Below are 17,134 nucleotides of genomic sequence, written 5' to 3'. Positions count from 1 at the left end.
AGTAGAAAGGTGTTTTATCGAGTGTGATCGAGTGGGAGGATAACCTATTTTTGCGCGCATTCCAAACAAAGACTTTAGAATGATGTCTTTTTTACAATACATTTTAAATCTAGGAGTTTGAATATATTATTATTTTATATATTATCGGAGTTTCAATAAACTTATTGAATAAGTACGCTAAATGTGAATAAAATGCGTGTAAAATAAATGTTTAAAATATATTATGCGAATAATAATGCGAAAAATAATGTACAAAATGAATCTAAATGCATAAATTTAATCAATTTTAATACATTTTAGTGAATTATAATAAAGTTTAATAAATTTCACGTATTTCACTAAATCCGAATGAATTTTATTGAAAAATAATCAATTGAGAAAAATTTTCAGTAAATATTTTAATAATATATTTTTATCAGAGTTGTTTTATACTACAGTTTTATTATATAATTACACAATCTCCATTCTTGCATGTCCTTATGTACTATATACAATTTGAGTATCATTCAGTTATAGTTCTAAAGCTGAAATAACAAATAAAATAACAAATCATTTTGAGAAAAAAATTTTTTATAATTTGAATTAAAAGATATATTGTATTTTGAATGAAATGACACGAGAAATGGCTTTAAATGTAATACTTAACAAAGGAGTATCTGGTAAATTCATTTCACCAAAACTTTTAAAATTCAGATTTATATAAATGAATATTTATATACATGTATAACCTCAGATATATACTTCTTGTAGACATCTACAAACTTATCCTCAGCTTTAATCGAATAATAAAATTTTCCGCCACAATGTGTAAAGATGCAGGTGACTGTTGCCTGCTTTTTATAATAATTCCTGAAAACATATGAAAGGATAATACCCAAAGAAAAATCGATGTACAATAGCTTCTCACGGATTTCGATGTACAATAGCTTCTCACAAAAAATGCAATCTGCTGCATTCCATATAGTAGTTCTTGATTCTGTTAACTTACATGGTGATGATAGCAGACTTGTGTCCACATTTCTTACATTTATAAAATCGCTTTCTTGGAGTCTGTATCTGAAATTCTTCCCTTTCTTGTATATTTTCAACTTCCATTTTCTCTTCCATCTTATAATCACGCAATGAAATCGAGAGATATGTCTAATAGTAATAAAGTAAAATTGTAAGAAACCGATACACCAGTGAAATTTACTCTCATTAAAATCACGAAATTTCATTTCCCGAAAACAGAAAAATATTTGGATAACCATCATGATTCTTCATTATGTACTATAAGTATTTATGATTATCGATGTAGAGTATGTTTATAAAGACACTTAAAAAATTAATATTTTTCAATTGTGATAGAAAAATACGTACCAAGTGAATTATCTATGCTCTTCCTATCGTGAACTTGTAATAACTGACGTTAGATCAATAATCAGGTCTGTTTTGATCTTGCACAAAGGACAGTACAGATATCATTCTACTTTTTAAAAATAACAAATCACTGCGATAAACCAAGCACTAATCTCAGCGGTAGGGAGTTTAGGAGGCAAAAGTAAAATGTAAATAAATTAGATTACATATTCCGCAAAGGGAATATTCGTGTATCTTGTTTACAAAATCAAACTGACACTTTTAGCTTTCTTTGTTACAAAATTTCAGCTAAAACTTGTGATATACAGACTCTTTAAAATAGATATATAATAGACACATGTGATTAGTCTTGATCGCTTTTTCATTCACAATAGCATATAATCTCTCTGATTATATAAATATATACGAAAAATTAAATATTAATAACGCGCGATAATTTTTGCACCCTGTTGAGTAGAAGATCCCCCTGCTTCACCATTGCCTGATATTGCCAATTCTTGCTGTCTGGCCGATTCGTTTCGACCACACCTCCGACTCGATCGACTTTGCAATGTAATCGGCCCGCTGCTATGAAACGCGACAGTTCCCTGCAAAAACATGTTTGAGTGCGTTAGAAAATTTCTCTGTAAACAGTATATAATTTCATAATTTCAATTAAATAATTATATTGAGATTATTAATACAATAAATTAAATAAAAATTAACAATCACTTACTGATCAATATATTCCACCGTGACGCCAAATGCCTCAGCCATATACTGAAGGGTTAAAGATCGGTAGGATTCCAATAGTTGCGTGTAAGCGAGAATTCGCATCTCCCGAACGTAATATCGATAGTGAGGAAATATTAAGTAATCCCGACGCAGCAATCCTTCCACGTGCGCTGAAACAATAATTTCGACAATTGCAGAATGTAATCTCAGAATTTACACTTAATTATGTCTTTAAAACTTACCAAGATTCTTGAAAAAATCCGCATAATGACAATTGTACAACGAGAATAAGTAATCCTTGACGTCTTGGTTACTGTGCAGTACCTCTAGTATCTCGGATCCCTTAATGATTTTGTCTCTCAGTTCGTTTCGCGGCAGACTTATCATGCTTAAGTATACTGTGTATCTCACGAACGTGTTGTAGTCCATAAGTTCGTAACTCGTAAATGTGCTAATTGTGTCTAAAAAGAAGTTTGCAGCCTCTTTGAAATTACGAACCGCTATGCAATATACTCCTTGATAAACCTTCAAACGATTCCGTCTGTCCCAATCGCCACCTTCTTCTATCAAACTGTGAAGTAGGAAAAACAAAATATATTATCCTAAAATATATAATAATCGACATTAAAAAATATCTCCTTTGTAACTAAACTTACTTGTTTAAAATAAAATAAATATTAGAAATGTAAAAATCTTAGAGCACATATGTATGATTCATATTTAAAAATTTCGAATAGTTTGGAAATTCAAATCTTTGTCTTATCTGATTCATATTCGAATAATTTGTATCTCTAATATAAATTTAAAGTGATTAAAAAAAACATTTTAGTGTAGCTCATGTCAAACTTAATATCTTCTTTTCGTTCTTACCAACCTTTTAGCTTTCTCAATATTTCTGGTGATGTGATCGTGATCCAAATAGAACAAGCCGATCCTAATATTATGAAATACAATATCTAATCTGTGCCCTAACGATACTGTCTTATCATAGGTTTTCCTAAATGCTGAGATTGCACCTTCCTTGTCCCCTATTCGACAGAGGTATTCAGATTTCTTTAAATTGGCCTCCCGAACTTCCATCTCGCCTAAGTTTTTCTCAGCATCCTCGATGGAATCGTCGAGTTTCTTTAACTGTTCTGCATTATGTGCCTTCATCGTTGCAAGCAGTGGCTCATCCACTGGCCAATTCAGGTCGTTGCAAACCTCTTCGTAAAACGGAGCCATGTCTAATGAAAAAAGCCATCTTTTTATGTTTTCTTTTAAAACAAAAGTTATACTAAAAATTAATAAATTAATTTATAGCAGAGGTTAGGTTTTGTGCAATGACAGATGACGTATGCAGCAATCGAGATAAAAGAAGTGGAAGCAGCGAGACTCAATGTCTCAGGTAAATTAAGTGACGTTGTCGGAAATTGCGTCGAACTCTCGGAAATAACGTGATAAATAGTTGAAAAAAAAAAGATGCAGTCTCACTATCGGCTTTGATTGCGTCTAGGAGTTTGGTCTTCAGATGGGCATCGTCAGCGTGCTCGCGAAGACCCAGCAGGAACTTCGTCTGCGCCAGTTCCAAGTTTGGGTTCTTCTCCAAACCCTCCTCCTCCAGATTCTCCAGCGGCATTGCGAATTAACTTGGAATCCAAAGCCCGTAATGAGCCGACACTTTCTCGTGCGTCCTACTTTTTTGGTTAGGAAGCTTCCTGACGCGAGGTACTTCACGTTCCAATTTGAGGTTCTTTAATTAGAAATGCTTCTGGAAGATGTCGCCACTGTGTCAATTTCACGCCCAAACAGCACGTCTTTTCATCTGCGAGGCTGCAAAAGATGACGCTGTCGTATCTATTGTTTATTCCGCTAGTTCTTCAATTTTTGCTAGTCATTCTCCTTCCCAACAGAAATATATCTGGAAAATCATTTCGCGTATTATTTCGCGTATTAGAGTTACATGAAATGATCTCACTTTTTATATGCCCATTTCAGGAATTCAAAATCAAAGTCAATTACAGAATTAATTAAATTGATGTAATTTAATTTGTGTCCGTAAAACGCAATGACTCAAGATTCACGAATTAAATGTTCAATTTCTGAATTTTGATAATTTTTCTCGCGATAAACGAACGATAAATCTTTCACTGGGCTTAGCAGAGAGGGAGATTGAATATGACAAACACATCCTGTTTGTTTAACGAATCAATTTATTTATCTTTGTTTTCTGACACATACTGCTGTTGCCGCGGACAACGGTGAGCTCAGAGAAAAGGAAAAGAGTCTACCTCCACGGGATTAATTTATATATTTAAAATTTACACGAGGGATATATTTTTCTCGCGGCGAGCAACTTTTTTCCACTTTGCTCGAGGTTCGTCTCATTTCCCTCTTAATCCGAAATCTACTCTTTTTCCCTCGAGACGACGCCTCGCAATTACCCCGCGCTTATTTCTCTTCGCGACGATAACGATGGATTAGATCGACATCTAATTTCCACAATCTCCGTCGTAAGAATTCAAAGAGCCGATTCCGAACACAAAGAGCGCGCGATTGCGACGAGCTCGGTCGGATTGATCGTTGCTTTCCGTGACTTTCGCGAATCCCGATTGACTGACGATTCGCAAAATCGAAGGAGAGATTCGATCGACTTCTCGAAATCACAAAGGGTAATCGGCAAAATAAAACTCCTTATCTCACGATCGGGGGTTGCTCCAGTTGTGAGCTCCTTTTGTTTTTCCGCCCTGTCGATTCGAGACGCTCGTCGTCGTCGTGCCAGGCGAAGCATTAATCGTAGCGAATAAAACACATCCTCGTATCTTAATTCTCTTTTTTTATTTCCTTCACTTTTCTGTGAAACGCAAAACTATCATCCAGCAGTTTGGGGATCCACAGCTATACGCTTAGTAATAATTTAATAATAAACGTGCACATCAACTTTGTTCTCTTTAGTTGCCTTCAATAATAATCTAGTTTTAGCTCGTTTTATTGAAACGTTAATTTCGTTGAAAAACGACGGGCGAGGCTGCCGGATTTTTCCGTGCACTAAAAAAAGATTCTTGCCGCGAGCGACGTCTACCTTCATTCGAGGATTGAAATCCGTCTATTTTTTCGATCGATCGTACGCAACGTGCGTGGCAAAAAAAAAGAATCTCGCTTTTCTTAGGAAAAGAAAAAAGAGAAAAAAGGAGATTAACCTACACACGCCGATACTCGTTGAGCGTCGATCGGATATCTGGACCTCCGAATATCCCGCAGCGTCATCAATCATCATTACGCTCCTTCGTATAACAATTTGTTATATGAAGGCCGTATGTGACATTGCAACAAAGGGATAGAGAAACGTGTACGGTTTTCCCCGAACGACTGCCGAGGGCACTTGTCGTCCGAGAAGAGCAGCTTCCTTCGGGTAAAGAATACCATTCTCTTTCGGTGTTATATCAGTAATGTATTTTGTAACAATTCATTTTTCACATAAAATATCGTAGTAGTACGAGCAGAGACATACAGATTTACATATTGCGGGATACTCGGGTATCCACTGAGCACCCAATAATAACGTCCGTTGGAGATCTGCGTGGGCTTCGTTAGGATCGGGCGGCAAGGGGGAGCAAGGGAGATTCTCTCTCTTTTATGTTTTCCTTTTAATTCATCTTAAGCTAATATCGCCCATAGAGACGAGCATCCATCCGTCACCCTTCCCTATCCCGCGATATTTCGGTAGGAGCGATGAATATTCGAGAAGTACATTCGTTTAATTCGATACAGAACACATCTCGACTGCCCGAGCGATCGCGACCCGATCGGCGGCGACAAACGGGGAAGCTGACAGGAGCGCGGATCCGCGGATACGGATCGGCCGATCGTTCGAACGCACACGTAGATACACCATTTTACGTTTAATTAGTAGGTAGAATAATAGAGGTTCGAAGCGATTAAAAAATATGTCGGAGGCCGGCGAGATCTCCCCGGCCCAAGCTCTCTTACTCGCTTACTTAACTTCTCGGATTTTTTGTCGTCTTCTTTTTTTCTTTTTTAGCTTTGTTTATTCGACACGTTCAACAGCGAATCCACACTTTTATAATATCTGTATAATATAATATTTATACTTAATAGTAAAGTCCTTAATATAGCGATCAATTTACAATCAGTTAGTTAATTTGATTAATCGAAGAGTCAATTAATTAGTAGTGCGATGGTGGATGCGCCGGCCGCACCGACCGGCCGGAGTTACGTGTATATAATTCCTCATCTTTTCGAATTGCGAATCGATGAACGTTGTTGCGCGACTAACACACACCGATGACATCTATTATTCTTGGCCGTCGCCCGGAATCAGATTGGATTTCTGAAAAACATCTACTACAATAAACTTCGATCGTACGTACTCGTGATTCGCGATCGTGTCTCAATGTGTGTGTGTGTGTGTGTGTGTGTATGTGTGTGTGTGTGTGTGTGTGTTAGGTGTTGTGTAACTCTGTATGTGTGTATGTTTGAGGCCGATGATGGAACGAAAGAAACATCTATAATATAGACATCAGTTATTATATCAACGATTCTCATCTATACCCTGTGCATCATCTTAAATGTCTCGACACATCCTAGGTGATTTCACCCGAGATAAATGTTGCTTGCTTATCCTTACATATAGTCAATATATAATATTTATAGTTTATATTTATATAATATCTATATATATATTTATATATTTATATATTTATATCTGTATATATATTTATAATCATGCCAGATGCGTCACTTTACAGCGTCGGTCACAAAGGAGGATGCCGATTAATGCCAGCTATAATACCTATTACGACTGCGTGTAAGTGTGCATATTGTGTGTGTGTGTGTGTGTGTGTGTGTGTGTGTGTGTGTGTGTGTGTGGTGCGTGCGCGTGTACATATGTATGTACGTATGTATGTATGTATGTATGTATGTATGTATGTATGTATGTATGCATGCATGTACGTATTTATGTATCCGTTTCATATAATCGTGTATTAATATATAGTGACTTTCGGCAAAATGCGAAACGCATAACAGAATATAATTAACGAGACAACGTAACGCAATTATGTTAATAACGACAGTAACGTATGTAACTCCACAGCGATATCGAGTTGTAACGATAAATAATAGCAGTCAGAGTTGTAACGAGGAAACAGGCGATGGCTGTTGCGGGCGCGAGGTACGAAAGTGGATGGCGCGGTGTGATAAACAAAGTACACACGAACAGTATTAGTCTCTTCTTTCTTCAGCCTCACACGTCGGGGCTTACGTCTCTCCTTACGTCTCTTACACGGTAAAGTAAGCTCGGCATCCGGTCGCGCGGGCGATCTCTTATCAAGGTTCATAGTTTAATATAATTCGGTCGATCGTCGGTGAATTCCGTCCCGCGCGCGTTGCAAGGCCGGTTCTATTAACATCGATTAACATCAACCTTAGTTTAATCGATTTTCTGTCTCCCTCTAGTCCCAGTTTCTCGGGAAGGAGAGATAAATAAGTTATTCTCCCATTTCTGGGCGAGTCGAGCGTCGCGAACACATATACACCCGAAATTTGGAATTTTTTATGCAGAGATGTTTAAAAGTCTCGAAATATCAATTGAAGGTGGCAAACAGCGCGCGCTCGAATATGCCGTTCGAATTACAGTCTACGATTCAACGGTGCCTCCTATACAGAATTGTCTCTATATATCCGATTTCGAGAGGAAACGAATATAACAAAGTAGTTTAAACAATTTTGATCTTTATATAACATTATTACTTTCTTTCCTGAACGTCGCGTTCGAGAGATAGTTTTGTGTCCGGCTAAAGATTAAACTATGGACTTAAATTTGACCAACTAATCGTTGGTGAAAAGTGGCCGATTAAAGATGCATCGACGAGTTACAATCGGGCTTAATCTACTTCTTATTGTATGTGCAATAACCTTAACCATACGATGACAATAACGATTAATATTTATTCTGCTAAAAAAAGCTCACAAGCGGCAAGCGACGCGCGGCACGCAATTCGGTGATAATCTCTCATTAGAGCGCGACAAGGAAATGCGATTTCCGTTGAAATGTCGGACGTGAAAATTGGAAAAATTTATTTAATTTGGAGAGCATGCTGCGCTTGTGGCAAGAAAAGAAATGAACAAAACAAATGACAACGTATCTTTTATTCGGGCCAAGAAACAGTTGATCACGCGATGCAAATACAGATTCACGCGATTCAAAGCTAATGATATTGATACCCGAGCGTAAAGATACCAGTCGATTGAATAGGATCCTCGTGATTTTTGTGTTACTGGTATGAGCACGGACTCGTAGAAACGTTAGAGGGTAACGTTGACAATTTTACAGATTTTGTAATTCCGATGGCGTTAACAATCTTTTTTTATGTATCTTCTACCACTTTCACTACTTAAGATTAAGATTTGCCGTATTGGCAACGGTACTTCATTACGGCACAACCGAGCGAAACTTATCCTTACGAGATTTCCCCGTAGATTAAGTTTGGTTCGATTGAAATGAGAACGATTGCTCATCGAGGAGACGCGTGCGAAGCTCCTCCTCGTTCGCAAGTTTATAAAAGATAAATCTCTTTTAGCGAATTTCTTTTTCTTTGTCGAGACGGTAAAGTCTTCGGTCATTCCTGTGTCAAGAGCCTGTGTCAAGAGGTAGAAAGTCATGTAAATGTCGTCGCTTTTAAGAAATAATATTACGTGTGTCGTCACGTAAAACTGAGCAAATCGCTGATTTCTTGGACAACATTTTAAGATAGCAATTCTGATTACATAACAAAGCATCACGATCGAAAGTGCAACGTCCGATGCACGTTGATTAATCAAGTACGTAACACAGTAGTAACAACAATACAACAGGCTAACAATGGTATAAGACGCAATTCGATACATAAACATGATAAGTAAATGGTGTTGATACAATCGTAATGTGTTTCATTTTTCGCCGAAACGATACCGATATAAATTTCGATCAATTTCCATTTTCGATAGATGTTGCAAAAATTTCACAAAAAATTGTATATTATTGCACACCGTTTCCATTCTTCTCATTGAATAATATTATAATTTAGCAATTGATATTATAATATTATAAAACGGATATAACATATATAATATAATATTATATACATTATATAAAAAATAATATTATCATTAAACATATAATGTAATATTATTTGCAGATAATGAGAAGTTTTATGACTCGTACTATCATTGCACAATATGTAACTACAACCAAATCGATGATGAAAAATTCTGTAAAATAAATTATTCAACAAAGAAATAAGTTATTTTCATTATCAGAGAATTTGAATTTTTCTCGTCGTCAAGATCGAGAATTAGAATTAATCGGAATTTACATTTGTTCGATAATTTAAGCGGTAAGTTTTTGGACTTTGTGCTTTAATTTGTAGACGCGACGTAGCGTTCTTTCTTATTGACTTTCAAAGACACGCAACAATTTACAATTGCAAATTGGACATATGCTCTGTACCTTACTTGCAATTTCGAATGCCCTTCGAAATACGAAAACGTGGTAAACGTGCTTTCGGTCGTTGAAGCTCGTAGATACGTTTGTAGCAATCGGTGCGACGATCGATATCGCCTGATCAATGTAGGAAATAAGGGTAGCGCAATTACATGTTTGGCCGACCTCGGCTACGTCGGCTGAATTCTGAATCTGTCCGGCATTAAGGTCGTTTATCGTTACGATTATCGGAATGCGTGCCCGTGTGTATGTGTGTGTGTGTGTGTGTGTGTGTGTGTGTTTCTTCAACGATCGGATCGGTGCAGAACGCGATCGGCGAACCTGATCTATCCGAGGCTTACGTTTCTCGTTCGTTGCGTGCGTTATAGTCGCGTTTCACGAGCGGCTTTCCCGTTCCCGAGCCGCGCGCCCGTAATTGCTCACGGCGTAATCACATATCGAGAGCGTGATAAAAAAAATAGAGTGTGAGAGAGGCGCGGCGACAAAGTAGAAGTAGGATGCAGGAATAGAAGAAGCAAGAGGAGTAATGAAACGAGAGACCGATATTTGCCCCGAAATTGACACAATATGGATACGATATAGCGCACACGCCTCGAGGGCATTTTTGTCCGACACAATTCGTCAAGTCTCAATGCAACATTTTAGGAACTAAGCTTCTGACTCTTAAAATAGTATCCGTCTCAAGTAAGAAGCGTGATATTAATCTAATAATAATTCGGATAAGTTCGTTATTGCTATCAGAGTCACGATGTTTTCGGAGAGGGGGATGAACGTACGGTATCCATTTTCCGTCAATTCCGGAGCGCTTTGTACGTAGAGCCGGCTTGAGCAAAAGAGATGGAAAAAGAAAAAAAAAATTGGAGTACTGTGCGGCAGATGAATCGACAAAGGGCGAGAAAGACTGTGCGCGGATCGCAAGTAGCATCTCGCAAGGAGAGGGGATGATTCGCGGAGGATGATTTAACAAGGGAAAAGGACGAGGAAACGGCGATTCGGGAGGGAAGAGGGGGGACGACGCGCGACGGTGCGACCCCGACACGTTGAGAGCCGTGTCTTAAAAGACGTGTGTAAAAATACGTAGAAAAGATAAACGCGGCGGATACGTGCGTCGCTCGCGCGCGCGCACAGGTGGCGATCGGCAGGCGAAGGAGAGGATGGGATGGGATGGGAAGGGATGGGATGAGATGAGACGGAGAGAGAAAGAGAGATAGAGATAGAGACAGAAAGAGAGGATCATCGGGGGTTGATGCTGGGTTGGTGGTGGTCTCACATCGATTATCATACACCGTCGTAAGAGAGGTCGACCGGCGGTCTGTGGTGCGACGGTGCGAGGTAGGACGGCGGCGAGGTGGTGCTGCTGGGCGCCGCGCCAGCCGTGCCGACGTAGCCGGGGTAATTGGCGCTGGGCGTGTGTATGCCCGTCGGCGGCGCCGGGTAGGCGTCGAACGAGCTCGAGTACGAGCCGTTGTACGGATACGGGTTGGCCGCCATCGGGTGGCCGAGGGCGGCGGATGCATGCATGCTACTCATGCCGCTCATCCCGCCGATCGCGTAGGTACGTTGCATCAGACTGGATTCGATGCCGCCGAACAGGTAGCCGTTGGTCGAGCCCATCGGCACCGGGTAGTGACCGGGTATGATGTTAGGGTAAGAGTTGCCAGGGTGGCCGTGGTTCATGCTGGGGGTGTAGTTACTGGACGCGAGATTCTCCACCGTGTAGGACTTGCTGTGTTGCTGCTGTTGCTGCTGTTGTTGCTGCTGTTGATGCTGCTGCTGCTGCTGCTGCTGTTGCTGCTGCTGCTGCTGCTGAGACTCCTGATGGTGACGGCTGTTCATAGCGTACAAACCTCCGTAGCCCGCGTCAGTCGGTGAGTGGTGCAGCGAGGAGGGATAGATTCCGCTACCCGGTGGCAACGGCGGGCTGTAATTGGTCATCCCGCCTGGTCCCCCCGGCATGCCGCCGAAACCAGACATGTAGGATTGATGATGGGCGTCCATCTTCTCTGCCAGGGTATCCTCACCCGGCATACCCGGATGCTGCAGACGCTGATTGCCGCCATCGGCTATGTTCGGGATCTGATCCACGAGGGACTCCAAGTCGCTCAGGCTCTTAGACGCCACGTCCTGACCAGAGTTCCTCTTGATGCCGTACTGCTCGTGCGGATGGTGCGGCGACATGGACGTGTGAGTCGGCGTATGCGGATGTGGCGGCGTCGGATGCGAGTGATGGGAGTGCTCCTCGGCGGTCTGGCTGAGAGGCGTCGGCGTCGTCTGATGCGGATGCGGATTGTGCGCATCCGGCGGCTGCTCGTGGTAGCCCATGTAGTTGGCGTAGCTGTTGTGGGACGGCGTGCCAGGACTGCCATGGTGACCCGTCGGGTCGGGACCTCCGGCCGGATTGTACTGACGATGATCGTTGCCCATGTTCTGTTGCGACATGCTAGTGGGCGGCTCAAAGTCCGGATGTTCGACGCTGGGCGACGTCAATGGCGACGGCTCGAGATTGTTCTCTGACGAGATGGCGGTATTGATCTCCGACGACAGATCCGAGTGAAACGACAGCGACATGGACTTGGGACTCTGACTGTAGTGCTGCAGGTGCACCGGGCTCTGCTTCGAGCTCATATTGTACGGGCTACTGTCGTTCATGCCCGGACCGTAAAACCCGTCGTTCATCGCTTGCGGATACGGCGCCATGTGCTGGAACGTCTTCGGGGGTGACATTATCGGCGGTGAGAAGCAATTCGGGACGTTACCGTAACCATCGTTCAAGTGGCCCATCACCTGATGTTGCTGCTGTTGTTGTTGTTCCCTCTCGCGATTGTCCCGCTCCATCTGCTTCTGCTGCTGATGAATCTTTTTCGGACGACCACGGCGCTTTTTGATAACTTCGCCATTCGCGTCCAGCTTCTCGGGATCCGGCGCGGGCTGATCCTCCGGATTCTTGATCTTTTTCGGTCTGCCGCGTTTCTTCTTGCCGGGTATCAACCCCGTCTCCTGCTTAATTCCCATGCCGTTGATCTCCGTGATTCGGCCGTCACCGTCGGGCAAATCGTCGGTAAACACTGGCTTCTTGTCCTCGATCGCCTCGTGATCCTTCTTCTTGAGTTTCGAATCAGCGAAAACAATGTCCGACTCGTCCAAGTGCGTGATTGTGCCGTTCAGATAGTCACGAAACTTCTTCAGAGCAGCGTAATATGGCACCTTATCAGCAGCACGTGGTAGCTGAGCACACCTCGCGCTGCTCGAAGGCATAACCCACATATACTGAAACGGCCATATTAAAAGAAAAGTCAGAATTTTGCTTCTTTTATTTCTACAGGCGATTAGAATTATAGCACGTGGAAAAAAGCAGCAAAAGTTAAACAGTAAGTAAATTGTGGAGCGAGCCGAAATGAGAGTGGAGCTACTCTGAACTGGAAGTCAAGCTGATTATGAGAATTTCAAAATGGTAGTTTCTTACGTTTTCCCCTAGAAAGCCTCTAATAAGAGATTATGAAATAACTAAAAAGTTAAGTTGGCGATTTCGACAAAAACCGGAAATAGTCATTCCGGCGCGCAATTTAATTTCTATTTCTAGCATATATCTATTGCATATTATATTTCATCAGCGCGCTGTAACATAATGTATTAATATTCATATCAATATTATTGAAGATAGAAATTAATTTTTTAATTAAGCATTAATATTTATTCATATTAATATCTGAAAGCTTTTTCTTTTTTTTTTGAAGAAAAACATGTACAATCGACAACTCTCGATTTCCTTACTGTTTAAAATTTGATGAACTTTGTCCGAAATATGCCAGAGCGTGAGGAAACAATACAATGGCTATTTTACCGTATTGGTGCCCTCGACGAGGTTGGGTTGCCTTCCAAATCCAAATTCCTTCTTTCCCGAGAACACTTCGTATATAAGTTTGCCGTTGAATACTGCAATTTTTGGCTTATACTTCCGTAATTTCTCGAGCAGAATGTGACTACCTGTAAAATAAAGACAATAAATAGCGTTTTTCCAAATTTTATGTCAACAGATACAATTACAATTTTTATATAACATCAATGTGTGAAGAGTTACTAAATCTAAACAAAATTTATTCCTTTTCTTTTGCCTCTTTCTCTCTCTCTCTTTTTCTAATTTTTTTACTTCTAAAAAAACTTAAAGCATAATAAAAGCAGATATCAATTCAAATTTTGTACACGGATTGCTGATAGATGCAGCACATTCACGCCTGCCTATAATTATCCTAACTTATAAATATAGGCATTATTGCATAAAGTCATTGATTATGCTTGTCACTCCTTTTTTTTCCTCACGTTCATTCGTGAGTGCTATTTACGTCGTGCGAATCACTCATTCCATGTATGTAAAAGAAACAGATTATCGTAGAGCACTTGATAAAAAGGCGCTTGAAAACAATAACAATTAAAGATAGATTATCTACTAGGAAGGAACACGTAATAATCGTGAATAATGTAAAATGAACGAAACGACGATTTCCGCACGATATAATCGACGTAAGTACAGATAGTACGCGGATCAAATTATCTCAACTATAGGAGTTAAGTGGTCATTTACTGGAGTTATGCAAATTATTCAAAATTCCATCCAATTTAAAAATTGTCACACAACTGACAAGTGAATTTATATTAAAACACGTTTATGAAAATTGAGTTTTATATACATATATATGCTATTTTTTATTTTGAATTTTCTCTCTTCCATTTCTTTTCTGAGAAATAAAAAGTAACAAACGAAACAATTAAATAAAAAGTTAGAAACTTAATAATCTGTAACGTATATCAAAGTGTAAAATATCTTATCTCGAGTAAAGGTATAAATATTAAATTATTTCCCTTTTTGTTATTTACTGCACACGAAATACCCATATCAAATAACATATTTATAGACACATCCGTTAATTAAATATCTCTATTGGATCTGTTTCAGTTTTTCCCTAGCACCGGACGAAAGCGAGATAGGAAAGTTTCAATGTGGTGCAGCGACGAAAAGAACAGGCCTGCCTAATCGCGTCGTTTTTGACGCTCCAATCACGTGGCAGGGTTCGCGGCCCTTCTCATATCTCTCGAGACGACAGCAACGACGACGTTGGCGCGATACGCGCGACGACGATAACCTTAAACTCGTGGCCCGCGACAATCTCGTTCGTAGCGCGGAGTAGTAAAGCGCCCGCGACCGCTGCTCTGCTTTTACACTTCCGTTTTTCGTTAATTTATCGGCCGCTTTATTTCAGCGGGAACGCGTTCGACGCTCGGTTTAATACGGCTGCCGGACGAGAGATTTTCCGCGGCGCAAAACGAAGAGAGATGGCGATTTTAGCGCGAGGACATCGCGAGTGAGTTGGTCATTAATTATTACTGCTCCCATCCTACCGTTCCTAATAAATAATACGACGCGTCTTTTCCGGAAGTTTAAAGCGGAAGGTCGAATATATTGTTGGCTCCGATTCGCGAGAGGAGAAGGGCGCGGAAAGGGCAGGAACGCACTTTGAGGGGAGAGGAGAGGGGGACAATGTTGTGAAATGGAGGTGAGGTTTGCAGCTTTCCTCTTTGTCTCGAATTCGTAAATAATTCGGAGTCGATCTAAGAATTAGAGATGTACGATATACAAAATTGTGTCTATAAGAAATTGTCAAGTTAAATAAGGAAAGTAAATATTAAATTATTTATAAATGTTTATTTACGGTATAAAAAAATGGTATATATTTTTGTCATGCCGTAAATAAAAACTTGTGTACGTAAAATTGTATAAATTTATGTATTTTATTCGTTCTACGCTGTTAAATATCACGTTCCATGAAAACTTTACAAATTAACGAAGAGAAACAAATTCCGAACGAGATTAGTTAAACCATGTCTAATATTAACAATAAGCATTCAATAATCGGAATCAAATGTGCATACACAGCATTAAAAATTATGTGAGAGGAAGATAATTTCTGTTTTATTACGTTCAAGTATATGAATATTTAATGGCTGAATACTCGATTACACGTTCGAATTTGAGCTGCATTTGTCATTTTAAAGGGTTTAAAATCGCACGCGATTGTTTGGCGATGAAAAGTCCATGTAGAAAACATCGCGGTGCCGGCCGGCAACATATGCGTCTCACTCTCTCTCTCTCTCTCTCTCTCTCTCCTAGTGATGGACAAGCTTCGAAATTCGAAGTAGGGCGACATTTTCGAATGGAGGGGTCTACACCGCTTTCGGCAGGGGCGATGCGCGTGTTGCGATATGCCTTTAAGAGCGCGCGTTCAACAAAGTTGGCAGTACTGTCGCTTCCCGCGTCGCGTACATGCATGGCCGCAATGCCCGAGCAGCGATCGGCCTGTTAAAAAGCGCGGAGTTAACACCGCTGGAGGATGGAGGAAACAGGAATCGGCACCTCGTTTGGGAATGAGTGCGTCGAGTCGACCTCGGGCTGGATCACCACGTTCGCCGAGCAGGAGGAGAAGGAGGAGGAGGAGGAGGAGCAGCAGCAGCAGCAGCAGCAGCGACGGTTCTCGCGGGACGGAGATGCAAAAGACGAGCGAATGCACGGTGAGAGAAAGAACACCCTTCGATCACGATCCACGAAACTACCGTCTATCTCTCTGTCTTCCTCTCTCTCTCTCTCTCTCTCTCTCTCTCTCTCTCTCTTTCTCTTTCTTCGGAATAGCGACGCTGCTAGCAATCGCGACAAATGGCGCCGACAGAACGCTGTTTCGGCGAGATGTATCATTCTGATAATTCCGGCCGGCCGATCCAAGAAAAGTATCGGCGTCCTCTCCATCGGGAAGGAAGAGAGAGAGAGAGAGAGAGAGAGAGAGAGGGGGGGGGGACATTTCGGCGGAGACGCTATACAGTAGCGGTGTCGGCATTGTCGTTTCGCCAAATTTCCGCTGGGAAATCGGAAGGTCTCCCCCCCCCCCCCCCTCTCTCTCTCTCTCTCTCTCTCTCTCTCTCTCTCTTTTTCTCTCCTCCGACGCACGGCTAAAGTAATTAGAGATATTTCCCGGAAAGAAACATGGGAGGCGCTCGCACGGGCCCGCTCGTCCTAACCTGTTGATGCAACCGGCTCTTATCTCATTAGCGTTGTTCCGTTTATTTTTATCTGCACGTACCTCCCTTACCGTTCGCTTCCCTTTTTTCTCACGGATACGTCGGGAACCTGTTCCGGACGCGGACGCGACACAACAGTGAATCGAAGTCGAATGAAAAAAAAAAAAAAAAAAGAAAAACGGAGCGACGAGAGCACAAAGAATCCTTCGAGAATTCACGCGTGAGTTTGTAAATATCCAGTCGTTTTCTACGAGTTGCGATCGAGAAAAGCGTCACTCCCCTCCTCCTCTCCTCCCCCCTTCTGTTCCCGGAAAAGTCTATTTTTCTAAGATTTCAAACCGGTTCGTGAGATAATCGACTTGGAATCGCCCTGCGTGCGGCGATAGCTCCCCCTCTTCCCGTTACATTTTTAGATTAGCTTGTGAATGATAGTAAAACGGTTCGGTGTCGATATGCCGAAAGTTTCGCCGTCGCGTCTATTAAACGTGGCGTGACGCTACCGAGAGAGACCCTGCA

General features: G+C 41.2%; 4 protein-coding genes across 5 annotated transcripts in view; 1 reads left to right on the top strand and 3 right to left on the bottom strand.

The window, feature by feature from the left end:
• Nucleotides 1-383: 383 nt before the first annotated feature.
• On the bottom strand, nucleotides 384-1,409 carry LOC105833414. Of its 2 annotated transcripts, none has more exons than XM_012675144.3 (2): nucleotides 729-1,409; nucleotides 384-524 (listed from the first exon to the last, which is right to left on the bottom strand). In XM_012675144.3, the coding sequence occupies exons 1-2, from the start codon at nucleotides 1,251-1,253 to the stop codon at nucleotides 519-521; spliced, it is 531 nt and encodes a 176-aa protein (XP_012530598.1). In that variant the 5' UTR covers nucleotides 1,254-1,409; the 3' UTR covers nucleotides 384-518. The 2 variants fall into 2 exon arrangements, with proteins under 2 accessions (XP_012530598.1, XP_012530599.1); XM_012675145.3 differs by having other exon boundaries at nucleotides 384-849; nucleotides 989-1,409.
• A 147-nt stretch (nucleotides 1,410-1,556) lies between these two features.
• Nucleotides 1,557-3,691, bottom strand: LOC105833413 (26S proteasome non-ATPase regulatory subunit 6). Its single transcript, XM_012675143.3, has 5 exons — nucleotides 3,547-3,691; nucleotides 2,948-3,299; nucleotides 2,316-2,644; nucleotides 2,075-2,243; nucleotides 1,557-1,946 (listed from the first exon to the last, which is right to left on the bottom strand). Exons 1-5 carry the CDS (start codon nucleotides 3,689-3,691, stop codon nucleotides 1,772-1,774), a joined length of 1,170 nt encoding a protein of 389 aa, XP_012530597.1. The 3' UTR covers nucleotides 1,557-1,771.
• Nucleotides 3,692-5,482: 1,791 nt separating this feature from the next.
• LOC105833412 (atrophin-1) overlaps nucleotides 5,483-17,134 on the bottom strand; it is a 117,717-nt gene continuing 106,065 nt past the window's right edge. The window contains exons 8-9 of the mRNA XM_028193860.2: nucleotides 13,398-13,540; nucleotides 5,483-12,823 (exon numbers count right to left, since the gene is read on the bottom strand). Coding sequence (XP_028049661.2) covers nucleotides 10,835-12,823; nucleotides 13,398-13,540 — 2,132 coding nt within the window. The 3' untranslated portion in view covers nucleotides 5,483-10,834. The remainder of the gene's footprint in view (nucleotides 12,824-13,397; nucleotides 13,541-17,134) is intronic.
• Nucleotides 14,915-17,134, top strand: part of LOC105830581 — a 128,711-nt gene continuing 126,491 nt past the window's right edge. The window contains exon 1 of the mRNA XM_036293255.1: nucleotides 14,915-15,754. The gene's annotated coding sequence lies outside the window, so the exon portion shown is untranslated. The remainder of the gene's footprint in view (nucleotides 15,755-17,134) is intronic.

The sequence above is a fragment of the Monomorium pharaonis genome, chromosome 10, assembly GCF_013373865.1.
Source record: "Monomorium pharaonis isolate MP-MQ-018 chromosome 10, ASM1337386v2, whole genome shotgun sequence".
In the NCBI taxonomy this organism is placed as follows: Eukaryota; Metazoa; Arthropoda; class Insecta; order Hymenoptera; family Formicidae; genus Monomorium; species Monomorium pharaonis.
This window is presented reverse-complemented; position numbering and strand designations above follow the sequence as displayed.